This window comes from Physeter macrocephalus, chromosome 9 (assembly GCF_002837175.3).
Source record: "Physeter macrocephalus isolate SW-GA chromosome 9, ASM283717v5, whole genome shotgun sequence".
NCBI lineage: Eukaryota > Metazoa > Chordata > Mammalia > Artiodactyla > Physeteridae > Physeter > Physeter macrocephalus.
Genome location: NC_041222.1, coordinates 19,123,763 through 19,138,211, shown reverse-complemented (window position 1 = coordinate 19,138,211; position 14,449 = coordinate 19,123,763). Strand labels below are relative to the sequence as shown.

At 37.2% G+C, this 14,449-nt stretch overlaps 1 protein-coding gene across 5 annotated transcripts in view; it reads left to right on the top strand.

The window, feature by feature from the left end:
- The window catches only part of FSD1L (fibronectin type III and SPRY domain containing 1 like), a 77,725-nt gene that overhangs the window by 56,374 nt on the left and 6,902 nt on the right, over positions 1–14,449 (top strand). For 3 of the 5 annotated variants that reach the window (XM_024126419.3, XM_028493732.2, XM_024126421.3), the window contains 3 exons: positions 3,837–3,937; positions 4,392–4,643; positions 10,696–10,784. In XM_024126419.3, coding sequence (XP_023982187.1) covers positions 3,837–3,937; positions 4,392–4,643; positions 10,696–10,784 — 442 coding nt within the window. The remainder of the gene's footprint in view (positions 1–3,836; positions 3,938–4,391; positions 4,644–10,695; positions 10,785–14,449) is intronic. The other 2 variants (XM_028493733.2, XM_028493731.2) reach the window with 1 other exon arrangement.

Genomic DNA, 14,449 nt, shown 5'->3' with positions numbered 1-14,449 from the left:
ACTTCTGGAATGTTACATACATTTATTCTTTCCATAAATATTTGTTCACTGCAGGATGTCAGCTGGATGTTTTGGAGTTTATAGGGATAAACACTGTCCCTGCCTTCAAGGAATTTGCCGTAACTTATGTAGATGAGATATATCTCTCTATATAAATAACAATAATACAAGATAGAGATTATGTGTAATAGTATTGTGAATCAGGGAGTTTAGAGGAAGAATGATTTCCTGAGCTGCCACATGTTGAAGTGGTCAGTTAGGACAATAAGCCAAACTGAAAGTAACAATCAAAACTTCATGCATTTACTGTGATAGTATAAGCAAGAGGCCACAAAGGAAAGGGTGTTAGCTCCCCCCAGGGTTCCACTTTTCACAACAGAATGGCTCAGGGTGAGGGTTAGGTAAATGAGAGCAGATGGCAGATGGTGAATATCTGAGGATCATCTCACTGCCCAGGAAGGCCCAAACAAAAGGCTTCTCCTATTGTTTTATGGACCTGAGACCAAGGAAATGAGAGAGGGGGTAAGGTTAGGAGTAGAAAAGTATTGAGACAGAGTGGAGAGAAGTGTCTTCAGACTGCTCCCTGACCCCTGCCCCCTGCCCTCTTTAAGGAGGTCTCTGAAGAGGCAGCTGGAAAGGGTCTCAGCTGGGGGCCCCCTGCTGTAAGGGGGCCTCTGAATACAGGCCCCCAATCTAGGAATGCAGACATGCATATGAGCATGGGGTTTCAGGGGGTATTGCAACTGCTTCTAGAAACTGCAGTGAGCTAGCTCTGCACCAAGTCTGGGGTAGAGAAGGCAAGCATTTATAATTGCTTCTTGTTGGGCCTGAAAGATCATACATAGATTTTGGCCTGGAGCTGGACTCTTCAGAAAAGTTATTTAGCCTGGTAGGATCTGGGAAACCTTCATTAGTGAAATGGTATTTAGGTTGGTTCTCAAATAAGTGGAAGAATGTGTAGCGTTTGGACTTGCAGTGAGAGAAGGAGCAAGGAAAGGAAAAGGCACTGAAGCAGATTGCCTGAGTTTAAGGAACACCTGAGTGACTATATTTAGCTGGATAGTGCTCTCCAGAGGTGAGAAGGCTGGAAAAGCAGAGTGGGCCCAAATCAAGAAGAACCTGAAAAGCCAAGCTAAGTAATTTGTAGGCAGTAAGAAAGTGCTTGAAGATTTTAAAGTAGGAGAATCAGTTAGGTTTATCTCGTAACAGTGAACAAATGAATTGGGTAGCAGAGAGATCATCTGGGAAGCTGGTAAAACAATCTAGAGTAGAGGTAACAAAGAGCCTTAATTCAGATAGTTGAGTGACTGAGGTGTCTTTAAAGGATGGGATCATGTTTGCTTTAAGACAGGGGGTCCCCCAGCCCCGGGCCTGGCCATGACCCATAACGGTCGTCCTGGGAGGGGGGGCGCACAGCAGGAGGTAAGCGGCAGGTGAACAAGCAAAGCTTCGTCTGCCGCTCCCCGTCGCTCGCCTTACCACCTGAACCATCCCGCCCCCGGTCCATGGAAAAATTGTCTTCCACGAAACCAGTCCCTGATGCCAGAAAGGTTGGGGACCGCCGCTTTAAGACAATAACAGCTGTTGTACTTCTTGCAAAAATGTACTTAGGGTTGGAAGTCTAGAATGCGGCAAAGGAAGACATCTCCTTATTTAATTTTTCTCTGAAATTTAAGCTGCCATTCTTAATAGTTACATTTGTTTTTCTTTTTGCCATGCTTTCCCTTTATTTCTTTACTACTGGTAAGTTAAAAATTTTTTTTGTTTTATGAATGCAGTGATTTGATATAATTGAAATGTTATTTTTTTAAACATCTTTGGGATTTGATCTATTTTGAGTTTTGGGGAATTAGTGAGAGACCTTAATACTGTCCAGTTTACCATATCATATAATTTGATAAAGGGAGGTCAGGTTGCATCTTGTCCATTTTAGTAGAAGAAATGCTTTATAATACTTGATATTGTCCTGTGCCTGGATTTGGGTAATTGCTATTTTTCTTTTTAAGGAGAAAAGGTACAGAACAAAAACGTGGTGGCCGAAAATTTCTTTCAGTATTTAAGTAAAAACAAAATACCTATTTTTCATTTTCGTCCAGAACTTTATTGAACAACATATTCACCACTTTGTTCCACTACCTTCTGCCATTTTTCAGGCAATGTCATAATTCCATCTTCCCATAACTTTTTATCTTTTTGAGCAAAGAACTGTTCCAGGTGCCTTTTACAGTCTTTCCAGGGAACTGACATTTTTTCCATTAAGAGAATTTTGTAAAGACCAAAATAAATGTAAATCCAAAGGTGCAGTGTCTGGTGAATACGGCGGATGAATCAGAACTTCCCAGCCAAGCCGTAGCAGCTTTTGCCTGGTCATCAAAGAAACATGTAGTCTTGCGTTATACTTATGGAAGATTATGCATTTTCTGTTGACTAATTCCAGATGCTTTTCATTGAGTCCTGCTTTCAGTTGGTCTAACTGGGAGCAGTACTTGTTGGAATTAATTGTTTGGTTTTCTGGAAGGAGCTCATCATAGAGAACTCCCTTCCAATCCCACCATATACACAGCATCACCCTCTTTGGATGAAGACTGGCCTGTGGTGTGGTTGGTGGTGGTTCATTTCACTTGCCCCATGATCTCTTCCCTTCTACATTATTGAACAGTATCCACTTTTAATTGCCCGTCACAATTTGTTTTAAAAACGAAATGTTATCATTACGTTTCAGTAGAGAATTGCACGCAGAAATATGGTCAAGAAGGTTTTTTTCACTTAACTTATGTGGAACCCAAACATCAAAGCGATTAACATAACCGAGCTCATGCAAATGATTTTCAGTGCTTGATTTGGATATTTTGAGTATGTCGGCTGCCTCCCATGTCGTTGATTGTTCTCAATTAATGTCTCGATTTGATTGCTAGTCAAGTCTCGATTTGATTTGATTGCAACTTCAACTGGCCTACCCAACCGTGGCACATTATCCAGTGAGAAATCTCCAGCACGAAACTTTGCAAACCACTTTTGACACATTTGATCAGTCACAGCACCTTCTCCCTACACTGCACAAATCTTTTTTTGCATTTCAGTTGTGTTTTTAATCTTTCTTTAAATAATAAAGCATAATATGCTGAAAATGTTGCTTTTCTTCCATCTTCAGTATTAAAATGACTACACAAAAATTCACCGATTTTGATGTTTTTTTTAAAATGCACACTGATATGTTAGCTGTCACAATACAGTCAAACAAAACTGTTTCGAATGAAGTTAAAGGCAACTAAGCACTAGTAGAGCCATCTTACAGAAAAGAGCTGCATGAACCTTTTGACCAACCCAATACCTACTGCTTATAAAAAAGGTTATTTAGTTTTGATTATAATAAGTCTTAAAAAGAAAAATAGCAATTACCCAAATCCATGCACAGGATAATAACAAATATTATAAAGTGTTTCTCCTACCAAAGTAAGACTTGCTTTTCATTTAAATTTAACTGCAAGAAATGTAAGCTATAATCCATTATCTTTCTTGAGTTCTTTTTTTTTCCCTTGAGTTCTTTTTTCCCCTTTTTGTATTGTCTCATATTTCACCTGTATGTTCTTTGTACAAGCCTTGCTCAGTCTGCATGGTATTAGTGTTTTTAGCATGCTTTATGTTGATGACTTCTTACATTTAAGTGTTATAATTGACAAATCTGTTTAATAATAAATCAAATAAAATTAAACGTTGCTATTTGTGCAGAGTGATTAGAAATCTTTAGCAAGGTTCATTTCTTGATTTGTAATTTTAGTTTGTGAAACACGTGCAACATAGAATATTTGTTTTTCTTTTTGTTCCTGTTTATCTAGAAGTGGTACACCATCCCCTAAACGGACATCCATAGGCTCCAGGCCACCAGCAGTAAGAGGCAGCAGAGATCGTTTTACTGGGGAATCATATACAGTGCTGGGTAGGATAAACATAATAGTTCTTCATTATCTCAGATTAAAGGCATCATAGTCACATTGGTGGACTTTCCACTCAGTGGTAGAGTGGCTGCCTGTGTATTGAATGAATCGTTGCCAAAGTTTCTCCCTCTTGAAGCTTAATTACTTTGGTGGGTTTTCAAATTGTCTTTTTATTGATATGTTTTAAATTCTGCTTCAGTTTACATAGTGCTCCACATTTATAACTCTTGAGGGGATAGTAAGGAAGAAAAGCTCTGAAGCCTTTTATATTCAGAAAAGTTAGCAGTAAATGTACAAGTCATTATAGCAGATACTCTGCGTTTAGTGTCTGTGTATTAGCATGATTTTTCTCCTGAATCAGATTTTTTGTGCCATTTTGTGGGACAAGATATAGGTAAAACTCTGTGACTCATACGGAAGAGGTAAGAGTCAAATTTACCTTCTGGTCTTTTGTAGGAGACACCGCTATTGAAAGTGGACAACATTACTGGGAGGTCAAGGCCCAGAAGGACTGTAAATCCTACAGCGTGGGAGTAGCATACAAGACTTTGGGGAAATTTGACCAGTTAGGAAAGACAAACACTAGTTGGTGTATCCATGTCAACAACTGGCTACAAAACACATTTGCAGCAAAGCATAATAATAAAGTCAAAGCCTTGGATGTTACTGTTCCTGAAAGGATAGGTGTATTTTGTGATTTTGATGGGGGTAAGTTTACTGATTTTCTCCTAAGTTATTTCGTCATCGTTGCTTGTATTTCAGTACTTTTCATTAGTAATCATCTCTACAGAATTTCCATTAGTATTGTGGTAAGGGTATTTTGACCTTCTAGGATTTGATCACAAACATAATTTCAGCTCTGTAATTGACTGAAAGGGCACACGATGTCTGCTTGCAGGCCTGCAAAAGCACTCATCGATAATATACTAAGTAAGTCTGAAAAAAAGATTTTGCTAATTTTAGTCTTGAGCCTTAAAATTTCTTATGCCCTTTTTAATTCCTCCTTTACCTTGTTTTATTACTTGTTAAGAGTAGTAGAGTCAGATTTTTTGAGTTGGAATAGACCTTAGAAATTACCCAATCCATTTGCCACATAGTATAAAATCCTTATTACATTATATCTGCAAGTAGTTGCCACTTCTATGCTGGAACTTTTCTGTGTGAAGCTAATTGTCTTAGAAGGCAGCCTGTTTCGCTGTAGGATAACACTTGGTTAGAAGGTTTTTCTTAAATCAACTCACTTTGTCTTCTCAGTAACTTCTGAGACTGTTGCTCTTAAATTTTGTCATCTGAAGAAACACAGAATTATGTTCCCTAATTCATACTTACATTACAGTAAGTCCCCTACATATGAACCTTCAAGTTGTGAACTCTCAAAGATGTGAATGTGCGTTCACACGTCCAATCATGTAAGTTCAAGTGTCTAACGTACATTGTCACGTGTATACGTCCTCTACAAGTGGTTGTGCTTTTGTGTACTCTACAGTACTGTATAGGGTACAGTAGTACAGTATCTTTATTTCAAGCCCGGGATGTCAGGAAGCAAGCCTAAAAGCAGTGGTGATGTAGCTGGTACTACTGAGAAGAGCCAAGTGATAAGGATGGAAACAAAAGTGAAAATAATTGAGAGTGGAGCAAGGTGAAAAGGTGGTAGACATCACTCATTCTTATAATACGAATCGTTCAACCATCAGCACAATTCTAAAGAACAAGGACAAGATCGGACATGTGAAGTCTGCTGTGCCGAAGATGTCGACAATAATATTGAAAAAGTTTGGAAAAGTGATGGAGAAGATGGAGAAACTTCTCAGCGTGTGGATGCAGGATCAACATCAGCGCTGAGTCCTGCTCAGCTTAATGCTGATTCAAGAGAAAGCTAAAAGCCTTTATGAAGACTTGAAGAAGAAACATGGCGAAGGATCAGAGGGCACACCTTTTAATGCCAGCCATGGCTGGTTTCATCGGTTCAAGGCTAGAGCCAACCTTCACAACGTAGAAGTAAGTGGCGAGGCAGCAAGTGCAGATATTTTAGCTGCTCGGGAATTTCCTGAAACGCTTTGAGAAATTATTGATGAAGAAGAAGAAACATGGCGAAGAATCAGAGGGCACACCTTTTAATGCCAGCCATGGCTGGTTTCATCGGTTCAAGGCTAGAGCCAACCTTCACAACGTAGAAGTAAGTGGCGAGGCAGCAAGTGCAGATATTTTAGCTGCTCGGGAATTTCCTGAAACGCTTTGAGAAATTATTGATGAAGGCATGTATTTACCCAAGCAGGTTTTTAATGTGGATGAGACAGGACTGTACTGGAAGAGGATGCCAGACTGAAGTTACATCAGTAAGGAGGAAAAGGTGATGTCAGGCTTCAAAGCAGCAAAGAATAGGCTAACTCTGTTGTTTGGTGGCAATGCTTCCGGCGATATGAAGCTGAAGCCAAGTTACATCAGTAAGGAGGAAAAGGTGATGTCAGGCTTCAAAGCAGCAAAGAATAGGCTAACTCTGTTGTTTGGTGGCAATGCTTCCGGCGATATGAAGCTGAAGCCTCTCTTAGTTTTATCATTGAGAGAACCCAAGAATCCTTAAATACATAGCCAAGGGCTCTCTTCCTGTTTTGTGGAAGAGTAACCCCAAAGCCTGAGTTACACAGGCCATTTTCCAGGACTGGTTTTCCCACCACTTTATCCCAGAGGTAGAGAAATATTGCTTGGCAAACGACATCCCATTCAACATTGTTTTGCTGCTTGACAGTGCTCTGGGCCACCCTCTATTCACGGACAACTTTCATCCCAACCTCAAAGTAGTGCATCTGCCACTAAATACTACGTTGTTCATCCAACCTATGGACCAGGGAGTTATACCAACTTTCAAGAAATATTATTTACATCACGCTTTTCATCAGGCAGTAGAGGCGAGTGACGGATCAGGAACAACCTTGCAGCAATTTTGGAAGGACTGTAACATCTACAAGGTCATAAAAAATACGGACTTTGCTTGGCGTGAGGTTATGGCCGTCACCTTGAATGAGGTTTGGAAGAACCTTTGCCCTCGGTGTGTTCACGATTTTCATGGATTTGAGAAGGTGGGTGAGGAGTCCAAAGAGGTCTTCAGCAACGTAGTGACCCTCAGCAAGTAGCTGGAGCTAGATCTGCAAGAGGATGACTTCAGTGAACTCCTTGCTGCGCAACACGAGGAGCTTACTAATGAAGACCTGATGGAACTGGAGGCCCAGAGAAAGGATGAAGAGACAAGAGGAAGAAGAAGTAACCGAAGAACTGAAGAGATTCATGACGCAGGAAATGGCAAGGGGATTTTCTTTATTTGAGGAAGCACTGTTAGTTTTTGAGGCACAGGACCAGAACGTAGAACGGTACACAAAGGTTGCAGCAGCCACTCAGAATGCAATCCAGGGCTACAGTGTCATCTACGAAGAGAAAAAAAAAAAAGAGCTACTACCCAGACATCACTGGATTGCTTTTTCAAGAGAGTAGATAGAACTGAATCCAGCAAAGAACCAGAACCTGTGCCATCAACGTCAGGCCTGAGTGAAATTGCGGCTCGCCCTCCGTCTCCTGTTGCTGACGATCCTTCAGCTCTGCCATCTCCCACCTCCTCTCCCTCCCCCAGTCAGTAAGTCTTCTTGCCTGTTCGCTTGATGCCAGCCCCTGGATGCCACCTGTTGTACTGTACTACTGTACTTTTCAAGGTACTGTACCATAAGATTTCAAATGTTTTCTTTATTTTTGTGTTTATTTTTTATGTATTATTTGTGTGAAAAGTATTATAAACCTGTTACAGTACAGTATTATATAGCCAATTGTGTTAGTTTGGTACCTAGGCTAATTTTGTTGGACTTAGGAACAAATTGGACTTACAAACGTGCTCTCAGAATGGAACTCATTCGTATGTAAGGGACTTACTGTATAATCCTTATTTGTTTAAAAACTACTAACATTGCTTCTCTTGCCCTGTTTTTCCAGACTGTACATTCCCTATACCATTAGCTGTTCCTTTTATAATTTAATTTTTCCAAACCCGTATTATCTCCTGTGGTTGTATGCTATGTCTATATATATTTTAAAGATTGGTTCTCAAAGTAGAACACACAACTTCTGACCATCATAGGTTAATGATTTGGCAGCATAATTTCTAGTAATATTTCTAGTAATATGACTAAACAGCACTGTAGATCAATATTGAGCTTGTAGCCACCTAATCCACTAGATCTTTTTCCATGGAGTTCTGTCAGATTATCTTTTTTCTCTGATATTGTCAGTGTAGGGGTGTTTTTTTGTTGTTTATAACTCAAATGAAAAATATTATGTTTGTCCTTAAGTTTCATCTTAATAGATTTGGCCAATCTTTCCCTCCTGTTAAGATCATCTAAAAATTAACTTGGTGGGGTTTTTTTTGCAAAATTTCTTTAAGCTTTTTGAGTTAGGTATTTGATAAGTATCTTCTCTAGTGTCATCTAAATATTTATAAAACTTTTGAAGATGAGGTACTGTTGAACTAGGGAACAAAAGTAATTCCCTAAATGCTTCTCTCCAAGTTGACACTTAGAGCTAATAAAACCACATTTTACCATTTTAGTTAACATTGTGTCCAGATGATTCCATGAGGCATCAACCTGGTTACTCAAACAAAAAAGTAAACAAATTGATTTTGGTTTGATTTATTTTTAGTGATAGTGATGACATGTCAGTTTTGCTGCATCTTTTTTATTTACTCCTTTTGAATCAGATAAATATTTTCCTCAGGATAACTAGTAAATTTATTGGCATACTTTTTTTTTCTTTTTCAACTACCAAGATAGCATTTGCTTCTCTTCTTTTTTCCCATACTTGGTGGTTCCTTAAAGATAGTAGTAAGAAGTATAATTGTTAACCTAGAGCATAGGGTATAGGAAGAAATTGTAATGTAGCATGGGATCAGATTCTGAGGGCCTTGAAAAATAATAATAGGCTAGTCTTTTTTTAGTAGTTGGTGGGGGGGCTTCTGTTCATTTTAGAAAACTGTAGTCATAAGATTGTAATATAGTTTTAGAAATATTAGAGAGTAAATGGTTAAATGTGGAAGAGACTGCAAACATTGATAGGGGAAGACTTTTCAAGGAGGTGTTCTTTAAGCAATATAGACAGGACCATGTCTGTTTTCAAGGAGGTGTTCTTTAAGCAATATAGACAGGACCATGTCTGTTTTGTTAAGTATTATGTCCTTATTGCCTGGCAAGTGCTTCACATAGTGAGCCCTGAATAAGTATTTGTTGAGTGGTTAGTGGTAAGAGGGATCTGAGCAGTGAGGAATCAAGAAGAATGAATTTGATGGTGTGAAAGTAGAATTCATAGGGCTTGATAACTAAATATGGATTGGAGGGAGAGACAAAGAAGAACTGAAGATGACTGAGGTTCCATCCAGTGTGATCAACAGGGTGATAGTATCATCAACAGGATAGGGAGCATAGAGTCCTGGGGAAAGATGAGATGCCAGCAGGACAACCATGTGGCATTATTTAGCTGAAGCTAAATATTAGAAATAGCATCACAGAATGGCTGCTGAATATTGCACAGAACAGTTAAGCATTATTGCTCTTCTGTGTACTAACTTTGTGACCATATATAGGTTGCTTGATATTTTGAGGTAATGTGTATAAATCACCCAGTTCTTTAATAGTAGGCATAAATGTTAGTTTCTTTTCTCTTCTTCTCTGTTTAGTGGCAGCAGTGGGAGTATTGTAGAGAGAAAGAGCCTGGACAAGCATCTACATTTATTTTTTTAAATTAACATATGATTATTTTGATAGCATCACTGAGAGTTCCCACTAATAGAAATAGTTGTCCATATTACATGTTGGGTATGGATTTAAGCCCCTTTTGCATATTGTTCTCACTTAATCCTTATAACTATCCTAAAAGGTCAGAATTATTAATCTTATGCAACAGATGAGGAAACTGAGGCTCAGAGAGGTTAAGTGAGAAGCATCTAGAAAGATGGGTTTGAAAGAGCAATGAGGTGATCTGTTTCCTCCCTGGGAGTCTACCCACTGTTGATGCCCCTGTTTCTGGCTTTAAGCATCTACATTTAGAATAGGAGAAAAAGAGACAGAAGATATCCTCAGGATTAGGAAACGAACCAAGAGAATAGTCATGAGAGAAGAGTTTGAAGAAGTGATAACAGTTGTGAGGATGCCATCAGATTGGACAGTTAGGTGGTCAGAAAGAGTGATTTAGTTGCATGATCATTGTTGAAAGACGGACTGTGAGGAGATTTTAACAATTAACAAAGCTGAAGCAGTGATAACTATACCATGATTTCAGAAACTCAGGTATAAGCATGGCTTCAAGTAGTTAGAAGACAAAGTTTCATAGAGTAAACCTTAAATGGTGATAGGATTTGGGTGGAAAGGCTGATTATGTAATAAAAATGAGGAAGAAATAACCATGGCTTTTACTGGGCTAAGGAAGCTATTTGTTAAACAATGATAAAATAAATAGTCTATAGTTGAGTAAGTAGAATAGTGCCAGATTATGCAAGCACTATGGAGATCTTGAAAACCAGGGAAAGAAAACTGGATTGGGGCTTTTTCTTAAGCATGTTTACTACTGATTTGCAAGTGAGAAAGGTCCAGTCCTCATAGTGACAAAAAAAATTAATGCCAAAATGTGCATTTGGTTATTACTTTTATGCATGATTTTATGTTAGACTTAATTAGATATTATAATTTTTCAATAATAAATCAGACTTTTTTTTTCTCCTTCCTTTTAGGTCAACTTTCTTTCTATGATGCAAACTCAAAACAGTTGTTGTATTCCTTTAAGACAAAATTTACTCAGCCAGTACTACCTGGTTTCATGGTTAGTACGTAATTTATATTTTATTTGGTTTGGCAACTTTAAGGAGAACAATCTATGCTGTATATTTGGGGAAGCACAATATCTTATTTTTTCTTTATATTCCTCTCCCTTTCCCCAGTCCACCTCTCCCAAATCTGTTTTTGTCTGTATATTTTTGGTATATTTTATTGAAATAAGTGTTAAGACACAAAAGTCTGCAAATCATAAGCATGTAGTTTGATCCGTATTCATAGGACTGCACTCATTTTTGTAACCAGCATCTAGGTCAAGAAATGGAGCATTGTGCCCATTTCCAGCCCCTAATGGCCCTCCTCCAAAGTGGTTACTGTCTTGAGTTTTAATACCATAAATTCATTTGCCTTCTTTTCAACTTTGTATAAATGGAATCATACAGTATCTTTTTGGCTCAATATTATGTTTGTGAGATTTATCCATGTTTTTCTATGTGGTGGTAGTTCACATAGTTTTCTATTGTATGTATATGTATAGTTTTCCATTATATGACTATATCATAATTTGTTTACCCATTCTAATTTAGTTGGATACTTGGGTGGTTTCCCATTGGAGACATTTACAAATAGAACTTCTATAAATATTCTTATTAATGTCTTTTGGTAGATATGTATATGTATTCCCAATGGGTATATATAATTAGGATTGAGGTTGCTAGATCATATGGTATGTGTGTAACCAACTATAGTAGAGTTTTCCAAAGACGTTGGTTATACTAATTTACCACCAGCATTATATGAGAGTTTGAATTCCTCCACATCTTTATCAACACTTGGTATTGTCTTTTAAAACAATTTTATCCTTCTAATGGGTATGATACGTTACATTGTGGTTTTCATGTGCATTTCCTTGGTGATTAGTGCTGTTGAACACCTTTTAATATGTTTATTGACTGTTTGGATATATTCTTTTGTGAAATGCTTGCTCAAGTCTTTTGCCTGTATTTCTGTTGGGTTTTCTTCCTCTTTCTTATTGATTGTTTTGGAGTTATTTCTATAGTCTGAGTCTTTTGCCAGATATATGTATTGCAGTTATCTTTTCCACTCTGGCTTTCCTTTCCCCTCTCTTACTGGTGTCTTTTGATGAACAAAAGTTGTTAATTTTAATGTTGCTCAGTTTATCAGTTTTTTCATTTATGGTTAGCACTTTTTGTGTTCAGTCTAAAAAATTTTTATTCACTCCCAAGGTCATGAAAATACTGTGTTTTCTTCTAAAAGCAAAATTTTCCTTATACATTTAGACATAGACTGCATTTACAATACAAGTACAATATAGAAATGATATGTTTGGTATGATGTTAGGGTTGAAATATATTCTTTAATTCCATATGGATAGCTGCTTATTCCAGGACCATTTACTGAGATCATCCTTTTTCCACTGCAGTACAATCTTTGTAAAATATTAGATGACTATCTATGTGTGGTAGACTGAATATATGTATGTCTATATACACATATATAATTCCAGGACTACTCAATTTCAGAAAAAGTCATGATTCTCCACACAAAATGAAACTTGGTTTTGAATTTATATTTTTATTAAGGAAATATTACTGCTTCTCCTAATTCCTTTATCTGTTGCCTTTCCCTATAAGATTAGGCCACTGTGGGGAGTTCTGCAATCCAGTTAAGATCATCATTATTCTGGCTAGAACTTTCCTTAATTTGGGGGCTGCTTCTACAGATCAGGATAGTATATTTCCATTGCAGACTTGGTGGAATGTTTATATGTGTGTTCTTCCACAATCACCCCCAACTGTAACTCCTAAACTGTAAGGATAAAGTATTCAGGTTATATGTGGGTTTAAAATACAGTACTTTAAAATCTCACAATTGATAATGATTATTTACCCTAGATACCCTAAAGTCATAAAATAAGTTTAAAAGAATGCTAATAACCAAGACTCCTAGATTTCTCTTAAAAAGTAAAAATGATTAGTGAATAAAGTTACTGTTTGTAGTACAATACTTAGAGATATTGGAAAGGTTATTTTCTTTTTAACCTCTGCATATGATTTATTTTTGGCTGTTTTTCCAAATTGGTCACTCAAGGACAAAATTTTTACCATGTGGAATTCAAAGTTATTTTTCCCCTAAGTCTCAGATATACTTTTTAAAAGGGTAGATTTCATGTTTAATTTGAGTCTATCTCAGGAAAGTAGGTAGTGAGTTTATTCATTGTTTTTTCACTCCAAATGATGAAACTATAATTACATTAGTGAGTGTCATAAGATGCTTTTTTTATGTGCTTATTTGCCGTTTGTATAATTTCTTTGGTGAAGTATCTTAAAATCTTTTGCTCATTTTTTAAAGTTGGGTTACTTGTTTTCTTATTAGTGAGTTTTAAGATATCTTTATGTATTCTGGATAAATCCTTTATCAAATAAATGTTTTGCAAATATTTTCTCCTAGTCTCTGATTTTTTTCCATTTTCTTGACATTTCAAAGAGAAGTTTTTCATTTTGATTAAGTCTAGTTTATCGATTTTTTTTCTTTTATGGATCATGCTTTGCCCAACTCAAGGCCACAAAGATATTTTCTTTTGCTTTCTCCTTGTAGTTTTATAATTTTAGGTTTTACATTTAGGTCTGGGATCCATTTTGAGTTAACTTTTATATATGGTTTGAGATCTATTTTTTTTAACATCTTTATTGGAGTATAATTGCTTTACAATGGTGTGTTAGTTTCTGCTTTATAACAAAGTGAATCAGCTATACATATACATATATCCCCATATCTCCTCCCTCTTTTGTCTCCCTCCCACCCTCCCTATCCCTTTTTGCATATGAATGTCCACATGTTTCAGTGCCACTTACTGAAAAAGACTAACCTTTCTCCATTGATTTTCCCTTCCACCTTTGTGCTAGATATTTTGAGTAAATATTTTTTTAAATCAAATAATTTTCAATAAAATAAGATAGTAGTTTTGTAATCAGTTGCTTTTGTATTTTTTAATTTATTTTTTATTGAAGTATAGTTGATTTACAATGTTGTGTTAATTTCTGCTGTACAGCAAAATGAGTCAGGTATACACATATATACGTACTTTTTTTTTTGGCCACACAGCTTGTGGGATCTTAGTTCACCAACCAGGGATTGAACCGAGGCCTCAGCAGTGAAAGTGCCGAATCCTAACCATTGGACTGCCAGGGAATTCCCCTGTACATTCTTTTTTATATTATTTTCCATTATGGCTTATCCCAGGATATTGAATATAGTTCCCTGTGCTATACAGTAGGATCTTGTTGATTATCCATTCTATATATAATAGTTTGCATCTACTAACCCAAAACTCCCAGTCCATCCCTCCCCTACCCACCATCCCTCAGACATAAAGAACAGCAACCACAAGTCTGTTCCTTATGTCTGTGAGTCTGTTCCTGTTTCGTAGATAGGTTCATTTGTGCCATATTGTTTTTTGGCCATGCCACGTGCGTGGCATGCGGGATCTTAGTTCCCCGACCAGGGATCGAACCCGTGCCCCCTGCACTGGAAGCACAGAGTCCCAATCACTGGACCGCCAGGGAAGTCCCATGTTTTTGTATTGTTTTTGTATTTTAAGAGTTATCATTACCTTCTGTCATTAATATTTTAGAATGTTAATTATATAGTTATACATTTCACAGGTCAGCAAATTCTTTGTAACTATACTAT